This window comes from Dermacentor silvarum, chromosome 1 (genome assembly GCF_013339745.2).
Source record: "Dermacentor silvarum isolate Dsil-2018 chromosome 1, BIME_Dsil_1.4, whole genome shotgun sequence".
Lineage (NCBI taxonomy): Eukaryota > Metazoa > Arthropoda > Arachnida > Ixodida > Ixodidae > Dermacentor > Dermacentor silvarum.
In genome coordinates this window covers 20,647,622-20,665,843 of record NC_051154.1, presented here as the reverse complement: position 1 = coordinate 20,665,843, position 18,222 = coordinate 20,647,622, and the positions used below count along the sequence as shown (strand labels likewise).

The following is an 18,222-nucleotide window of genomic DNA, read 5'->3' as shown; positions in this document are numbered from 1 at the left end:
TTATAGGATTTTTGCGTTTCTGTAGTGATTTTAAAGCTTTCACTACACTTAGGGAGTCTGTGAATATAATCGCTTTTGGAAGGTGTGTTTTTCTAATATGTTTCACAGCCGCCATCACTGCATAGGCTTCTGCAGTGAAGATGCTGGTTTCGCGGTGCAGGACGTCGGATTCTGAAAATGATGGACCAGCAGCTGCATATGAGACGCCGGAGTGTGACTTCGATACGTCTGTGTAGAATTGTGGGCAAGAGTACTTGCACCTGATCTCAAGGAAGTGCATACGAATGTGTACTTCTGAAGCGTGTTTAGTGATTTCTTCGAATGACAAGTCACACACTATCTCCTGCCACAGCCATGGTGAAAGCGGCGTTGCTGGAGCCATTATTTCATGTGTAGGGAGCGGAATACCCATGTCCTCACTCAATTTCCTTCCACGCAGTGAAAAGGGCTGTCTCACCGAAGGTCGGCTACGAAAAAGTGTACTAGACGTTGTATCGTTTATCATAGAATAGCATGGATGTTCACAGTTCGAGATTACTTTCAGAAAGTATAAGAAACTAGAGTATGTCCTCTGCAGATCAAGAGATCACACATTTGATTCTACATAGAGACTCTGTATGGGACTTGTTCTGAAGGCACCGGTCGTGAGGCGGATACCTAAATGGTGCACAGGATCTAGCATCTTCAGGGCGCTGGGTGAAGCAGATTGATAGACTACAGCACCGTAGTAGCCAGCATATAAGGCTGTTGTGCAGAGTCATGAGGCACTTCCTGTCACTACCCCACGTTGTGTGCGACAGGATTTTAAGGATATTTAGTGTTCTTAGGCATTTACCTTTAATGTGCTTTATGTGAGAAATGAAGGTAAGCGGTGGAACCTCGTTGATACGATTCTGTGTAATACTTTTTTCGGGTGATACGTTTTCTTTTTTTTCCTGATAATACGCTTTATGTTTCGGTTCCCTTGAAGATCGTATCAACGAGATTCTACTGTAATTTGTACATACGCTGTCGAAGTGCTGATGAGTAAATGTAACCCATGGTGGGGAAAATAAAGTTGAATTTGATTAGTTTAGCACAATTAAAAATAAACAGCACACTCATGAGCATGAACCGTTGCTTGGGACATCGGTAAAACAGCCTATACGTCAGATTGGAAAATTGACGACATGAGAGAAGCTTCTGTCTTTTCACTGCAGATTTCGTTTAAAGATTATGTCACATAGTCGCACAAAGTGCGAATCTTCCGTTTCTTTATTGAAGAAGTGCTAGGTGCACTGGAGGCTAGTTTCAACGATACCTACAGTCCAAGGTTTATTTTTCAAGTTTTAATTTTCAGCCAAAAATTGTAAATTCTGACAAATAGTTAAGGGGATACGGACACAAAATCTGAAAATTTTATGAAAATGCTGAAAATGAATCTTTAGTGTGTGATTATACCGAAAAGAAGTAGTCACTTAGCTCATTTTTGAGCCGATGGCTTTATTATTGGCGTCTTTGTGAGCGCGCGCCTCGCCGCCCGACCCGCAGGAGTTGGAAGGCGTGACGTCACGACATTCTCGTCGGTTAGCCAGCCGGCCAGCCGCGGTCATTCGAAGCGCGCCGACGCCGCCATTGCGAGCATGGATTCGAGTTCTGGTGCGTCTACCAGCGATGAGTACACATCTGAAGACGAGGAATATTCCAACTTGGCAAAAAATATTACCGCTTACGGTTACGAGCCTTCCGCGTCAAGCGATGAAGAAGAGCAGGCGGCCTTGGAAGTGCCGGTCAGGTTTTCGCGTACCGTAGCGCGAAGATTTCGCTCTGCACCAGACACTTATGCAAGAATTACTGGTCATTTCCTGGCGTAAATTTTCGGCAGTGGCGTAATCATATTGCTGCCGAAGATTTACACCAGCAGCGAAGTAGAATAGACTTGGTTACTGCAATATTAGCTGTTTTTGTCTGTTTGAGCTCTGCGCCACCAGGTGGCAGCACCATACAGGCCACTCACGTTTACGGTTCCTCCCGAACGCCCCAACGCCTGCGTTTACCCGATTACCGGACAAGCTAAAGCTCTCTACTCTAATAGGCAGGTACCCAAAGTTTACGCACCTTCTCATCTCTGGGAAACGTGTGTGACGGCGTGTCACGACTGACGATGCTGTTATAACAGCAATGTCTGGGCATTTCCTTCCGCCGTGACGAATGCATCAATACCGAGCAACGACCACGGGAAGCCTCATGTAAGACGCACCACCTGCGTGGAGCGCCGACGGGGATAGTGTTTCAGACGGATCACGTCGTGCGAAGATCGCCGAACAAACGCTGCAAGGGACCGACACGCCTGGGAACACTGCAACAGCTGTGGCCGACCTTGGCCATGGGTGGGTGTTGTGACGTCAAATTTCAGCTTCTGCCGGCAGCTGCTTGGAGGCAAGGTGCAACAGAAAATCGAAAAAAAAAAAAAAACTGATCTTTCTCGTTCTTTTTTTCAAAGCAGCTTGTTGTATTCATCATTTTCAACAGTTCTACTTTTGTTCCGACGCAAAAAAAAAAACACCCTCCAACTTTTGTGTCCGTATCCCTTTCAGTCATCATTTCTAAAGTTTTGTCATCATTTAGACGGTGCATGATGTTGCTAGTAGAATAATTACAACGAAAATGTTTAACTGCGGATAGTGAAACTATCGATCAAATTGGTTGATTTCTATTTATAGACGCGGTAACGAAAGAGTTAAAATAGCTGGTTTTGAAATGTCTTCTGAACGATGAAACATTTCTGATTAATCCATTCTAACACACACCATCTTGCTCACCATCCGCCTCCCTAGCACACAGGTACATTCATACTGAGTGTTTCACATAACTTCAACCAAGCATAAAAAAAAAAAAAAGGGCTTAACCTTAGGGCTTAGGCAATTAAAATCAATGGCATATAGTTCATAGTCATCCTGAGTTACTTAGAAAACTTTTCAAAGTATGGTTACAGTTAACCGATTTTTCGGACATGCTTGATAATTCGGACACCTTCGCGGCACCACTATGTACCCCATGGAGCCATGAATAAGGACGTCCGAGATTTCGGACGCTGAAACCATTCAGACTGTGATTTTGCAGACTTTCTGCTGTGACCGCAGGTCTGAAATGGTATTAATCGAAGCCATCACTGCTGCCATTTTGATTATCTCGCAACCTTGAACTAGCGCTCTTGCACACCAATTCATGGGCAGCCATAACCAGCTGTAGCCACCGCAGTTGCCATAGCCATTTGTGTTTGGCAACATGGCACTTGGTGCATAGTCGTGTAGTTGTTCTGCGCTGTTGTGTGCTCTGCAGCACTAGGCCTAGCTGCTGCGCCGTTTGCTATCAAGCTTTGTGCTGTTCAGCTGTTTCCGTGCTTCGTGTTCATTCGAAGCACGGAAAACATGGCAAGGGTCTAAGAAACGTTGCATAATGCTGGTTTCAAAGAGTCAGCATTGCCGCAGTACAGTGGTGTCACGTGGTCAAGCATATGCAATGTAGGTATTGCAGTGAGGCATACCAGGAGTAAAAAGGGGCCACTGTCACGGGATATAGTATTTATGTGTTCCTTAATAACACACACGTGCACCCACCACCTCCAGTCATGGTACGAGCACCAAGGCCCCTAATAAGTGTACTAGTAGGCCTGAGAGCTATTTCAGATGTGGCTGTGGCGATTTGAGCCCTTGAGGGCAGTAAAAGGCATTTTCGCCCAATTTCTTGAACATTTTCGCAGTCTCTAGGAAGTCAGAAAAATTGAACGTTGACTTAGTTTGCTAATTAAGTTCAATCACATAATTTTTAAATATTTCTTTTGGGGCATAAGTGTGATCCAAAAGTTGTGGTGTGTGCTCAGTAATACCTAATGAAACTGTTTCTGTGACATCATCTTTAGTGCGCTTCTTTTTTCTGCGCTCCGAAGAAAGCCCACAAATTATGTTAAAGAGATTTGTCACTGTTGTGCGCTTGTGAGTCTCATCTACAGTTCTCTCAATCATGTTTCCAAAGAATGAAGGCCGCATGTTCCTTTGTACTAGCTGTCGCAACTAAATGTTGCCAAGAAGAAATAAATAATTAGGTTTTTATGCAAATGTAATAATGAGGCCTTTATGCACTGTGTGCTGATGTTCATGCTAGCCATGAGTATTTTTTATTTTCCAAAAATATTGATTTACTTAAGTTTGTTTAGCTTCCATTCTTGCCTAATCGATAAGGCATCAATGTAAAGGTTGTGGACGATGTTGAGGAATGATCAATACAGTGGAACCTCATTGATACGATCCCGTAATGTACGATTTCCCGGCACCAATGTTCGCGATTGAGAAAACAAAAGATGACAATACAGTTTCTTTTTTACAGGTTTATAAGTTCCCGAAAAACGCGATATTTCGGCACCAACATTCAGTACGTTGTATGATAGGTTTTCCTGCTAACGCTAGATCCCATGTAAACAAGAAAAGGCGTAAGGTGCGTGAAATGGAGAACAGTAGCTGCCTGACACAACGCCGGCTCCCGAGCGTACTGCATGCTTTTAATGGGCAATAACCCAAACACGTCGCCGTTCCCTGCTGCAGGCAGCGTGAAGTGAGCATCATGTTTCACTCCGGTGGCGTCGCAGGCATCGTATTCTGGACCACCAGCTCAATTTACTTTCGGTTTCCCGTCACCATCTTAAAACATTATGCAATAGGAAAACAACAATGTCTCGGGTCGCTCAGGCCCTACACCTGCTCAATGCACGTCAGCATCTCATACTGCAACGATTTGCACAAAGTAGGCACCTCAAAACTTCTCACCAAAATGCCCGGCTCAAAAAAGCTGCTGACCCAGGCCGAATTGAAGGAGTGCAAACGTAAGCCTGCCGAAGCCGCAAGAATGACCAAGTGCGTCCCAGCCTGCTTGGGCCCCACCAACTCGGCGTGCCTCGGCTTTTTGTGCTACAACAGTTTGTGCAATGCTTCACATGACGTAGATGTCAACTACATTTGAGTCTGTAAATTTTTTTTAGTGACTTTGGATTGTATGTTTTTTCGGTTAGTACACTTTTTCTCACATTATTTTTTCCACAACATACCGTATTTACTTGCATAATGAACGCACTCGCATAATGAATGCACCCCCCCCCCCCTTTTCCAATCAAGAAGTGCGTTTTTTCTTTTCCTCGCATAATGAACGCACCCTGAACTTGCTGCCATGAAGTAGGGGAGACACGGTACGATTCGCCATCTGTTATAGCGTCTGGAGAGTATGACTGTATCCTAATCGTACCGCGTCCATCACCATAGTGATGGACTCGCAGGCTGCCTGCCGGGCCTTCGCGCAAGGACTTGCGACTGCACATACACATTGAATCTTTTTCTCTGTCCTCCCTCCTGCGTTACGCAGGGTGTGTATCGTCTAGACTCCTGGACACGCCTCTCTCCATGGTAATGAACGCGCTAATGCGGTCGCCCGAGGTCTGACTGGCCGGGCACCATCGGAAGAGCTGTCCAACCCAGACAACGCACCGGCAGAGCCCCTACGCTATACCGCGATGCTCCAGTACTACCGACAGGGCCACCATAACTATCCCCCTCCTCATCCTTTGCTTAATAGGGCAGATGCCGCTGCCTCGTGGCATCTGCGAGTAAGTACGGTATGAACGAGGTTTTTCTGCAATTGCATCAAGTGCAGACTGCAGAAGTTGGAAGCACTGCATAAGCTTCATTTTAAGGCCACTGTGACGACACACCCAGTTCAATTTAACTGGAAGTGGACAACAGTCATGTCAGGCTATGCCCAAGGAGGTAGAACATAGTCAGGGCTGCATAGAATACGAGTTGAAGCGAAGCACTGAGTCTTGAGATGAGGGTAACTTTTAACGCCTTGCAGCTTTTATATACAGCACACTCATAAAATTTTGTAAGAAAGCAATTTTTGTGCTATCTGCAAGGGACACTCTCTATGATTCTCTTGGATACAACTACTGAAACTATTTCTGGAACAGACCAGTGTGGAATACTTACTGGGGCAGTCCGTGAAGTACCAATTTGGGGCCGGGCAGAGGCTGCTATTGAGTCGGTACACAGAACCCATAGGGGACAATGGTCCCGAGGCTGAACCCTCCAGGCACTGGCCCTTGCCCGTATTGCTGCCATCGTCACACCAGCCGCACCGCTCATGCTCCTGACAGGCACTACATGTCTGGAAGTCCTCACATGACAAGGCTGTGTGGCAAACAAACAATAGGCAAGGTGTTACCATGCAGCATCTCTACTGCAGGGATGTGTTGTAGTTTCACAATAGGCTCCCGTTAGAGTAGCCATGAATAAAACTTTCAATTAGTTCAGGCCATTTCATGGCACACTTATGCACAAGACATGGTCAATATTTTGCACTTTATGCCCACTAATGTGTAACCACAAAGCTTTGCATGCCATTGAATGGTGGTCTTGCAAATTTCATGTACAAACTAAAAAAAAGAAAGGTGCATTAAGCCATGACTAGTGGAAACTAAAACTCATAACTTAAAATACATACACTAAACCTGACTTAAGTAAGGCCGCTTTATTCATATGATCACTTTATTTAGGTTTCACTGTTGTCTCATTTGGGGAGTGCGTTTTAGACAGGACTATTCAAAGTGCAGTGGCAGTTGACTCTACTCGGACCATTTATTGCATGTTGCAATACACTGCAGTCCATCAACACAACACCACTCCATCCCACTCATTCAATGTGACAATTCTTAAAGGGACTGACAACCAATATTTATGGTACCCATTTTTTTTATATAGTGCAATGGAAAGCTTACCAGTCAGGGTGTTGAATCACGCAGCGGTAACACAAAAAATTCTGTAAACATTTTTTATATGAATTTTCACTGGAAGCATGCGGGAAACAGTGATGTTTGTGCGTGATAGTGATTATATGCCGGCATTGGTGGGAGGCAGACGAGAAGTGTGGTCACTGCTATAAGAAAGTAATATTTTGTTTATCAAGCCAATGTTCCTGCGATTCATGTTTTCCGAAGTGTTAAATTATTTTTACAATATTAGCTACGTGCTTTCGTGGTTTCCTGTCCAACAGGTTTTTGTCATTAACAAGTCGAGGGTGTTTTTTGGCCAAGCTAAGTTCTCTAAAGTGAAACGAAGCTTTCAAACGTGATACGCAGCAGCATGTTGCCGTAGCCACATGTGCGCTTTTGATTTCCGAACCATGTCGTCTCTTGAAGACCTGAGCGAGTTGGAATAAAGGATTCTAGCTCGTATGCGTGGTCAGAATTTCGCGCTCATACAATGGCAATCATGTGCGCCACCGTGCATTGAGAGACACGAGCGCCGCTCGTTAGCGTAGACTTTTTTTACTTCGTAATAAACATAGAATAAAGCACAAATGCTTAATAATCCATGAACTGCAATTTTAAGCAATAAGTGAGTGGTACAACAGCCGGCTTACGTACAGTAACCTCATACACATTTTAAGTACCAAGGCTTCATCGCCAGTTCGTGCCATTTACTGATTTTTGACTCTTTGCAAATTTAAAATTATAATTTCTACTTACATTGTGAACAGCATGCTGGATTCTATCACTATAAATCATGGTCATTTCATTTCCATCAACGTCTCACAACACATTCTGGCCAGTTGTCAGTCCCTTTATAACAGTACCCAAAATGTACACAGCAAAGCACTCCATGCCTTGGTTAAACATGCTGCCTTCAAAATGGTTAACTTTTACTTTTAATAATATGCCCTTTTCCCAAGCACAAAATCAAATATGGGGCTGATGAATGATGAAATGAAAAAGAAAGTGAAATGAAAATACCAGATATGTAGTAATGCAAAAGGAAGAAGAAAAAAGCTAAGCTGGCACTGTAAGTCAGTTACCACAGCAAAGCAGTTTAGGGTGCGGTGCCTCTTTAGTATTATATCATATTGCATGTCACCTGTAAATTATTTTCTTGAAACTAGCAGAAGAAAAAATGGCCATGGTGAAGGTATGCAATACACGTCCCATTTTGCAATAGGTTTATGCAACGCTTCCTTAGACTGCTGCATACGAAATGACTCTAGGAGACTGACCTGTGCACTTGGTGGTGGTCCACTCAGTGCACTGGGCCAGGGGGAAGGTGGCAGCATATGCATTGGTCTCAAGGCATCGCTGCTGGCTGATGCACCACATACAACTGCCCGACAGGCAGGCCTTGCATGTTGTACGTGAACTGCATGAGTTATCACACTTGACTCTATAGTTGTCCGACAGCACTGCCTTCTCCGTCTTGTTACCTGGGCACAAAAGGCATGCATACTCGACAGTCAGATGCTAGCAAAACAGGCATAAAAATATACGAGAAAGGGCAAGTGCTGCAGCAGCTGCCTCCTAAAGCTCATGCTGGAATGCGCAAAAAGGGTTGCTGCCTTAAGAATCAAATTGCAGGGTTTAACGTTCTGAAGCTGCACAGTGGGCTATAAGGTATGCCCAAGTGGAGGTGTCTTAATTTTGACCATCTGGGGTTCTTGAATGTGACACTAAAGCACAGTACACAAGCATGTTTGCATTTCATCCCCATCTTAATGCCCGCGGCCTTGCTAACAGCAACTATGATGGAAATAGCAATGCTGTTGGTTGTAATGGATGCCAACTGTGCATACCTGAAAACTGGCAGTTAACAATAGCAAGATCTGTGTGTCTGATCAAACACCTACCTTTTACATCTCGCCTGATGTTTTTTTTTTAGCGTTTTGTACCAGTTGACAAACATATTGCATTACCCAACCCAGTTGCTCACTTCATTAAATCAAAAGGATATTCACACAGTCTGCCCATGACGGAGGCCTTAAGAGGGCAAATAACTGCAATTTTCAGCCAAAAAACGAGTTTCCAGATTATAGAGTTTCAGGTGCCTTTACTACCTGAGAATGTGCCAAAAACTGTTATCCTCATCAGCGCAGTAGAAATGCTCAAAATGGTGTTTTTTCACAAGCTGGTGACTCCGTGCAAACGAGAATGGCCTGATTTCCTGCAGCTTCACAGCAGTTCACTCGTATGCAGCTGCAGGAGGCGACGAGGAATACCACATGCTGACTGATGCTCGCAGTGATAAGAATCACGCAAAATGTGAAAAGAATGCAGCGATGGTCCTTTTTCATTTTTTTTTTTATAGCTGCCACAACTTTTTCGCGCCACTTCGCCCAGGGCCCATTTCGCGCCATTGCATGTTGTGTAACAGTCTATTGCCAGACAATTTCCAAGATAAATATACCAAAAAGTTATTTCCAAAGTTAGTCACAGTATGTTTTATGACTTTTATGGCTAGACATGACACAGATTCAAGGTAAAAACTCAAGATTTTCTTCTTGATCTATTACGTTTGAAGATACTGTTCTATGTGCATCCTATACGATACACTGTGTGGCATAAGTGCTAAGGCAACATCTAGCCAAGACCAGATAATAATAATAATAATAATAATAATAATAATAATAATAATAATAATAATGTGTAATGCACAGCATAGACAACTTATAACATAAGTTGCTGAAGTCATGAATTTTCGCACTATAAGTGTTACCGCACTATAACCAAAACAACATTTTTCAAAGGCTGTGCATGTGCAAAGCATGTAGACCAAGCAGCCGCGTGTGTCCGGGAATTGAAACATACGACTGGAATGTGCACTCACTTTTGTTGGTGAGGTCACTTTCCAAAGCCGTACAGCTACTGTGAAGCTTTTCGTTAACTCTGCACCAAAGTGCAACTTTGGCTGCCTACTCCCAACGAGACGCCACTGGTTAGGCCTAGTCGGCGGAAGTGTTGGGTGTCATGCCGTCGCAGGAAGCTCACCTTGATATATGGTCATACCCATAGACGAATACAAGTTGATCTGGCACGAGATCACGGGCACAGGCTCAACTGACGGCAGGGCGCATGAAGCAGGGTTCGCGGGTGATCAGCCGGAAATTACCGCGAATGCGTATAGCAAAAGTTTTTATGCGCGTGTGCTGGTAGGAATGGCGATAGCTTGTGTGGACAACGTTCTGAACTGACAAACTGGCAGAACACAGTTTAAACTGACAGCCTCGCAGAGTCAAGGTTGCATGCGTGATATCTGCACTTCGCGATGAGGCTCATCGCAACCGGCGAACGCGAAACGCACTCACGGCCTCGACCAATTTTTTTTTCATGGTGCTAGAGTTGTAATGAAACAACAATTTGATTTTACTGTCGAAATTTGTTTTTCCGGCCTGCCTGATATTCAAACATTTTTGAGACCCCGTTCGTGTCTGAAAATATGAGTTGGTGACTGTATTTACTTTCCGCACACAAACTGAACAGCCAAACACTGACTGTCACTTCATTACCCCGCGCCGCTGATAAGCGGCCGGAGCAAAAAGCTTCGTCACCTAGGCAAACTCTGCGCACCCGCTGAGCCAGCGCGCTGCCACCGCATATTTTCCCCCCCTCCACTTCTTGTTTGTTCGCTCGCTCTCCATCTCCTCCTCCGCATCACCCTTGTCACTCTCCCCTTGGGTGGCGCACCTCATTGAGAAGTACACTCAGTGCCTCTCTATCTGTGGGATTTTCTGACAATCACATTATAACTGGTATTTTGTCTCGCGCGGGCTCCACTATAAGCGGTATGCGTATGCACCGAGTTGTTTGGGAAGATGAATGGGAGTCAGAAAAGACCGCATTATATCCGTTCCTGCACTATAAGTGGTTACGTTATAAGTGGTCTGAGCTGTAATGCCCTCGGGCCAGGAGTGCACTATCCTTGCCATCATCTTTTCCTTAATACAGCCTTCCTGTTTGCGAGTCTACCGGCTCAATAGTGCCACGAGCAGGAAGTAGGCCATCTTGTGTAGGAGAACCTAAAAGTGTGGAAATGCCTACTTCCAGTGCTTTGCATATTCCCTATAGGCATCGGGCGGCCGTCGTAAGGCGCCAGCGGCGCGCCGGCGATATGCTGGTGAACAGCGCCGCGAACGGCAGCTGTCGGAGCACTGGCATGTGAAGCAGACGACGGGACGACGGCGCTCGGTGCTTCCAGTGATTTGGCACTGCGGGTTTTAAGGGCCGACGCAACGGAAAAGGCATTTTCGTGTGTCTGCTTTTGAGAAAGGTCGTCACTTGTACGAGGCAGATCACATTCGTGGCATCAGGTAGTATATAAAGCAGAAAAAGAGCGCAAATTGCGATGCAAATGTACCACGCGAACGGAGCTCACCGCGGCAAGCTAAGACGTGGAACTCCAGCAGTTATATTCCACATGCTATTTTGCTTTGCGCTTTAACATTACCGCGTATTTAATCATGGAAATATGCAAATGACACAAAAATTATGGACAGAAAAAAAAAGGAGACATACGTCTTCCTTATTTTGTTTTTTAAGCTGCTTCGCCGATCGCACATGTGTCAGTAAGTTCCCGCTCTCTGTCCATTGTAGTTTTTATCTTTGCAATGCTTCCCCATTCTTAATTGCTTATAAACTAGCCCAATCTTCAGTCACGGCCCATTTTATATAGCTTAGCGCGACGGGAGCCGTTGGTGGCGGCGAGTGTGAACACGCCACTGCGTTGGTGTTCGCCGTCGATGCACAGCACAGTCGTGTGCCGGACGCAACCAGAGTTGGGAATTGCTAGGAAGGAAAATGTACATTAAAAGGAAGACTGATACAGTGATAAGATGGCAAAATGACGACAAATCTGAGTGTTCGCCTTCGGTAATTCCCAAGCTCCGGAGCCGTTACACTGCGGAGGCGAAGACAGGCAAGTGGGACACGAAGCTCTTGCGTATGAACGGCTCTTTTATTAACGTTAGAACAACTAGACTATACCAAATCAGCGTCGGAAATGTACAGTGCACAGCGATTGAAGCACGGGCAGCGCGCGGCTGCCACCGTTTTCCTTTTTTTTTTTTTTTCGAGCCACAGGTGCGCGCCTTGGGACCAAATGCAGTCATAATGCGTTAGGAAGGTTCTCGCTTTCACTCTACACCACAATGCATCAGTTTGGGGTCCCCAGCGCTTACAGTCAGTGCAAAAAGCGCTGGCGACCATGCGATTCGAGTATCGCGTTTCAACTGCTGAGCACTGAACGCGCTGCTGCCTATATACAGACCTGCACATATACAGACTTTCCGCCTGAAAAACGCGATGCCGCGATGAACAACGATTGAATTGAATGGCCTAACCAGCTTCAGTCCTGTTTCAGTAACGGTTGGTGCACCCGAAAACGCAACATGTTTGATCAGACGTGGTTTCACGGCAGCGCCAGCTGCGCGCGGCCTGGCCGCCACATGCCATTACTTTCGTGGCGCCACCGCATGAAGGCGCCACCGGCCCAAATTCATCCCGCGCCCGGTGCCTATTGGCAAAAATCTAGGAAACATTACTCGTATCAGTTTTCACTGTACCAGACTCCATGACAATATAGTAAAGAAAAGCAAGGCAACCATACCAGAGTCGCGAACAAATGTGTAGCAACGATGATCATTCTGCCAGCCACAGTGAAATTCTGTGTGGCAGGCATGGCAATTATGAAGCTTGTCGCAATTGCTGCTTTCCGACTGCTGGCATTGTTCAACATCAGTCTGGTTCTCTCTTGCATCGGCCAAGCCCTGAAAACAACATTTTTGTCGCTGAAAGGCCTTTCACATATTCAACATCACAATTATATTATTTAACAGCCATACAAACAGGTGAAGGAATAATGCAACAATTATGTTTCACAGCTAGTACTGATAATAAGCTTCATTGGAAATGTGTTCATTACACTAACATACGATCATAATAGCAAGGGAAGTTGCGATCATAGTAGCAAGGGAATAGAAGTCGCCACCAACCTTAGATCCTTTAGGACAGCGCTTGTGAGCGCATATAGTGCCACACCACACACAGCCATAGTTATTCTGCAGACAGCTCGGACATGAAGTCTGCTTTTCACAAAGCACAGTCAGGTTGGCCGCTGGGATAGAAAGGAAAAGAAAAAAATTTCCAAGTAGTTTTACCAAAGACCAAGGAGAGCAGAGTAAGCTACAAACGCTATATCAGCTGAAACAAAGAAACAATGGCTGCAACGAGAGGGATGTAAATCAACCTCGTCTACTCAGTTGCCTCACAAGCTGTAGAGCCTGCATCTCTGACTGTTCAGAGCACGCAGTTGTGTGATGCAAGCATGATGTAGCACAAGCATGGTGTGATAGGCAGCAACAAAGCCAGTTGCAGTTGAAAATACAAAACATCAAGATCATGAAAGACAGCAGCTGGACACAAATAAATACAGTGTTCATACAAAGCATAAAAAGAAGGTGGTTACGAAATATTTACAGACAATAATTTTTCGCTGAACAATATCGAAGGGGCACTAAAGAGGACATTAACTCCTGCTACAATGAGAAATTGACCAATTTTTCAGGCGTCTAAAAAATGTTTTTTGTCGCCATAGACGACGCTTTAGCATATACTAAATGCAGCACTGTAAATTGCAAAAAAAAAAAAAGATTGGTATTTTCAATACATAAGTTGTAAGAAATAAACCTTAAATAAATAATAACCAATAATTTTCAAAGCCGACATTTCTAAGGCCACTTGAGAAAGAAACTACAATAAGTCGATATAGTATCTCAAAAAATAAATTTTGAAACAAATTCTGCATATATATGTATCACAGATAAATGTTCCAAGAACACTTTCCTAAAAAACAAATTGGCACACAACTGTTGTTTGGATGCAAAACACAAAAAGATTAGTCTTTCTGGTGCCCATGACATGCAGCTAACAGTTCCTTGACTTTGTGAGGCAAAAGTAGACTGTGCATTTCTGGCAGCAAACTATTATTTTTTTTTTGTTAAGCTTTGCATTCCAAAAAGCTCAGCTTGCATTTTCTCCTTTTCTACATCTTCCTGGGTTGGCGGTGAAGTTGTTGTACCGATTTTCAAGTCGGAAGTTCATTGCAATCTTTACTGTCGTGCCCCAGCGGCTGCTGGACAAGCTCAATTCTGAACTGGCCAAAGTAGGCACTTTTCTGAAACTCCGACTGTTCCATACATCATGAAAATGCTCACTTTTGCATGATAAACATGCGGCCGATCTTGTGAAGTGCACGTGAGAGGAATTAAACCACTCGGAGCAAAAACCTAAAGTTACTGGCTGACAGCTGCTGACTTCCAATTATCACCATTCAGCACTGTAAGATCATAAGCATAACGATGTAATGTCATCGTCTTACCACTGGTGCTCTGATTACTAGAATCTGATATTGATGTGCTGTCATCATGAGTCGAATGCCCCCCTTTTTTTTTTCTGTTAGAAGCAGCACAGGGCAAAGCCCACATGAATTCCCTCCATAATGCGCATGCCTCAATTCACCAAATGTCAAAAATCTCAGCTTTGCCACAACAACAAAGCTGAAACTGATTCTGAAAGCCCTTTCCTGGGCTACGTACTGATTTTGGATAAACACACTCTTTTGCACAGGAACTTTGAAACAGGATGGAAATAGGGTTGCCAACTTTCAAATAGACGAATTCGAGACAGGAGAGGGGGGAGTCGGCTGGCGATGACCAATCCTGTCAGAGCTAGGAGCTGCCAGTCTGTACGTGCAACAATTACATTTTTTTAGCCCTACCATGTCGCAATTTACAAGAAAGGTGCAGCAGCTGCCTGGCTAACGCGGCTACCATTACAGATAGAGGTATAGTGTGAATGCGGTTAGGGCCAACAGCAGAACTAGAACCTCGACCAAAACGAAACCACAATTATGGTTATGACAATACAACAGAAGACAAAAGAGAAAAATGAGCAACCGAGCTGTCAGGCGTTATAACAAGGATAGCTGGTTTACTGATTGTTATTCAGTAGAAAAAAAAAAGTCACAGTTTTGCCCCAAAAAACGAAGCATTGATTGCGATAGCAAGCCACTGATCGAGTACAGCCCCAATTCCATGGCCACTGGCATCCGTGTGAAGTTCAGTAGCCGCAGATGGATCATGAGCCAGCAATGGGGGAGCCATTAGCAGGTACGAGGGCGGAGAAGGCTTTGGTTTGAGCAAGGCCCCATGTGAAAGTAACGTCCTTCTTAAATAAGTCCATGAGTGGGCAGGCGATTTCGGCAAAATTCTTGACGAAACAACGGAAATACGAGCACAGTCCTACAAAGCTTCTTACATCTGCAGTGAAAGACGGAACAGGAAAGTTCTGGACAGCGCGAATCTTGTCAGGGTCGGGTTGAACGATAGCGGCACTGATGCGATGGCCAAGAACGGTAATTTGACGAGACAATACGGGTGTTACAATGGCGAGCAACGTGACCGATATGCTGGCAGGCAAAACAAAACTCTTGGTTGCGCCGTAACAATATTATGTATATGCCTATACCACAGTACTGAATGCCAACAGGAGTGGGAGCCCTTTGTCAGGCCTTTGTAGCCTTTTGTTCCTACTGCCGTTTCTGTAATAGAAGCAAATAAACCTCAACCTGTATTGGCACTACTGCTTGGGTGTGCAAATCAGAAAGAAGCTCTGGTTGTTCACTTTCTGAGCTTGTAGCCAACCTTATTTTCTTCTTTTTTTTCTTTTGCCAAATAAATGCAAATGTGAGTCTTGCACAAATGCTCCACCAATCTAAATTGATTCAGTGTTGCTCTTAATTGTCCTTTTAAACATTTAAGCAGCCGTTGGCCCAATGTACAGCCCAACTTAAGCCATAAAGAATAGAAAGCAGGCTATGTAAAAAGGTCAGTAGTTAAGTTGGGCTGAGTTCATTAAAAAAATCTCTACCTGACTTTCGGGGACATGTGTGAATTCCCTTGGTTGCATTGAAGAGATGAAATGCCTGGCAGGCCTTTTTGTCTGGATTCCAAGCACACTTGATGCCAGTTGCAGATGTAATGCACTTTTCGGGGGTAGAGAAGCTTCGACATGACCCTGTGAGATTCAAATGACACTGGCTCTGAGGAGGTGCTCTTTAGCAGCAGACTAGTTTCAAGTTGTCACCATCATGCAAGAACATCACAGCAGCCCCAAGAAACATACCTGGTGTATATTTCACAATACTTGTCAGCATCTGGCCATTAAAACCACCGAAAATATACATCGACCTGCGTAGAAACAGTACAGGACAGTAATTAGCCTTTGCTGCAATTACGTCAATACAGCTTAAGAACTATGAGCACATCATCAATTGACATAAAATTTCTTGCCAAAGTGAACTTGTATTTAAAATATTACATAAACATTAAGCATAGTGGCATGCTTGTTTAACCCCTCAAGTGTATCATTACACTCAGAAATTTCTTGCTTAAAGTAAGCACTAAACTAGTGAGTTCCAATAACCTACTCACCATAACCATTTTGAGGGTGGTTTGGCAAGGGGAAACCAGGCCTATTTAAATTCAAGCTATTGCTAAAAATTTTCTCAATTTTGAAAAGCTAAAATAATGTTATGGCCATATAAAGCCCCTTCATCCAGTACCAAGATAAGAACTGAGAGAGATCCTAAAAGATTCCTAGCTGACATGTCCTGTTCTAAACAACAAACAAGTACACAGTCTCAAAACAAGATAATGTGCATGACACAAAACGAGTAAATATAAAGGCATTAAGGATTCAGGTCTTTCTTTTTCACAGGATAGAATGTGACTAATGTTTATGAAGTTTCAGAAATAGACAGCACGTCATGCGTGAGAGCGATAACCAGATAACTGTGACAGGGGTCATTTGCAATAGGCAAAACAATGCGTGGCAAGTGTGAGAGAAAGAAAATAGAGTGAGAAGGACAGGATGTTAACCAGAATAGTATCTTGTTGGCTACCCTACAACATAGACAATGCGTGGCAAGTGTGAGAGAAAGAAAATAGAGTGAGAAGGACAGGATGTTAACCAGAATAGTATCCTGTTGGCTACCCTACAACATAGACAATGTATGCATAGTATACAATGTACACATTAGACAGGAGGGAAAGTGATATTTGTGTATTGTGCAAGAGATGCTGACCATGTGGCGCAGGAAGGAAGACAAAGTAGAGGAGAAGATTGATTGATTATATAGTGGAATCTCGTTGATACGATTCTGCATAATATGTTTTTGGGATAATACGTTTCTTTTTCTTTTCCTGATAATACGATTTGGTTGGCTAATATGTTGGATGATACAATTTTCGGATGATACGCTTTATTTTCCGGTTCCTGTAAAGATGGTATCAATGAGATTCCACTGTGTCCCAATGCAACACCTGAGCAAGTAGACACATTATGGTGAAAGGCTCTGGATTAATTTTGACCACCTGAGGATATAAGCACACACCTAATGCTACATATGTTTGTTTCTATGCTTGTGGTTGCACTGGTTGGCAATCAAACCTATGATATCTCATTCTCAGCAGCAGAATGCCATTGCAACTGAGTCCCCATGGTGGGTGCAAGGATGAGAAAGGATGTAGTATAGGTTGTGGGGATGCGCGACTCTCACGCGTCCCCTGATGGTGTTTTCCCTCCATGGTTCCCGTCTCCTGTAATCCGGCTTCGCCGCGTGGCATCAGCGTATTAATAACGGCGGCCGCATATTACGAGAGATGGTGCTAGTGTTGCGCTGCTAACGCCACCTAGCGGCGGGTTTACTTGGGCACAAAATGAAGAAGGCTTGGCTTGGGGGTTGGCGAGCAGCACGCACGGATTGTTCGCGCGGGACCGTCCCGAGAAGGCTTAGGAGCAGGACACCAGTATGGACGAACACGGATCGTTTGAACTCGCCACCGTTCGCGTAACCGTACACGTGAACGACTAGGTGATGGTGTAATAGCATGTAGCGAACATATTCGCTTGCTATCCGGTCGCGGTGAGTCGGACTTCCTTGATTTGTCGCGTGCCCATGTGAATGTTCTATGGGTAGTAATTCGGCTAGCAGGCATTAATGTATGAAAGGTGCAATAAATGCCCTTTTGATTGTTTGCACTACTGTGTTGTTCCTTTGTCCCAAGAGCACGTGTGAGACGCCACAAGGTGTACATAGCTGGCACTGTGCAATGTGCACCCATAGTTGCTAAGGATGGACAGAGTGCATGGGATCAAATTATGAGAGGAAGAGGAGAAAACGCAGCCCCGCCACCTCCACAAAACTTTACTGCCATCTGCATGGAGCCAGAAGACCCATGTAGTCACACCAATAAGCATCCCAAGAGAACGAGCCATATATGAAACATGGTGGTGAGGCACTTAACAGGCAACATGCCACTGAA

The 18,222-nt window shown here is 44.4% G+C and overlaps 1 protein-coding gene across 1 annotated transcript in view; it reads right to left on the bottom strand.

Annotated features, from left to right (window-relative positions):
- Nucleotides 1–18,222, bottom strand: part of LOC119457758 (attractin-like protein 1) — an 87,158-nt gene that overhangs the window by 33,285 nt on the left and 35,651 nt on the right. Inside the window, exons 11-16 of the mRNA XM_037719433.2 lie at nt 16,022–16,086; nt 15,767–15,913; nt 12,832–12,953; nt 12,447–12,606; nt 8,071–8,274; nt 6,012–6,212 (exon numbers count right to left, since the gene is read on the bottom strand). Of these exons, the coding sequence (XP_037575361.1) occupies nt 6,012–6,212; nt 8,071–8,274; nt 12,447–12,606; nt 12,832–12,953; nt 15,767–15,913; nt 16,022–16,086 (899 nt within the window). The remainder of the gene's footprint in view (nt 1–6,011; nt 6,213–8,070; nt 8,275–12,446; nt 12,607–12,831; nt 12,954–15,766; nt 15,914–16,021; nt 16,087–18,222) is intronic.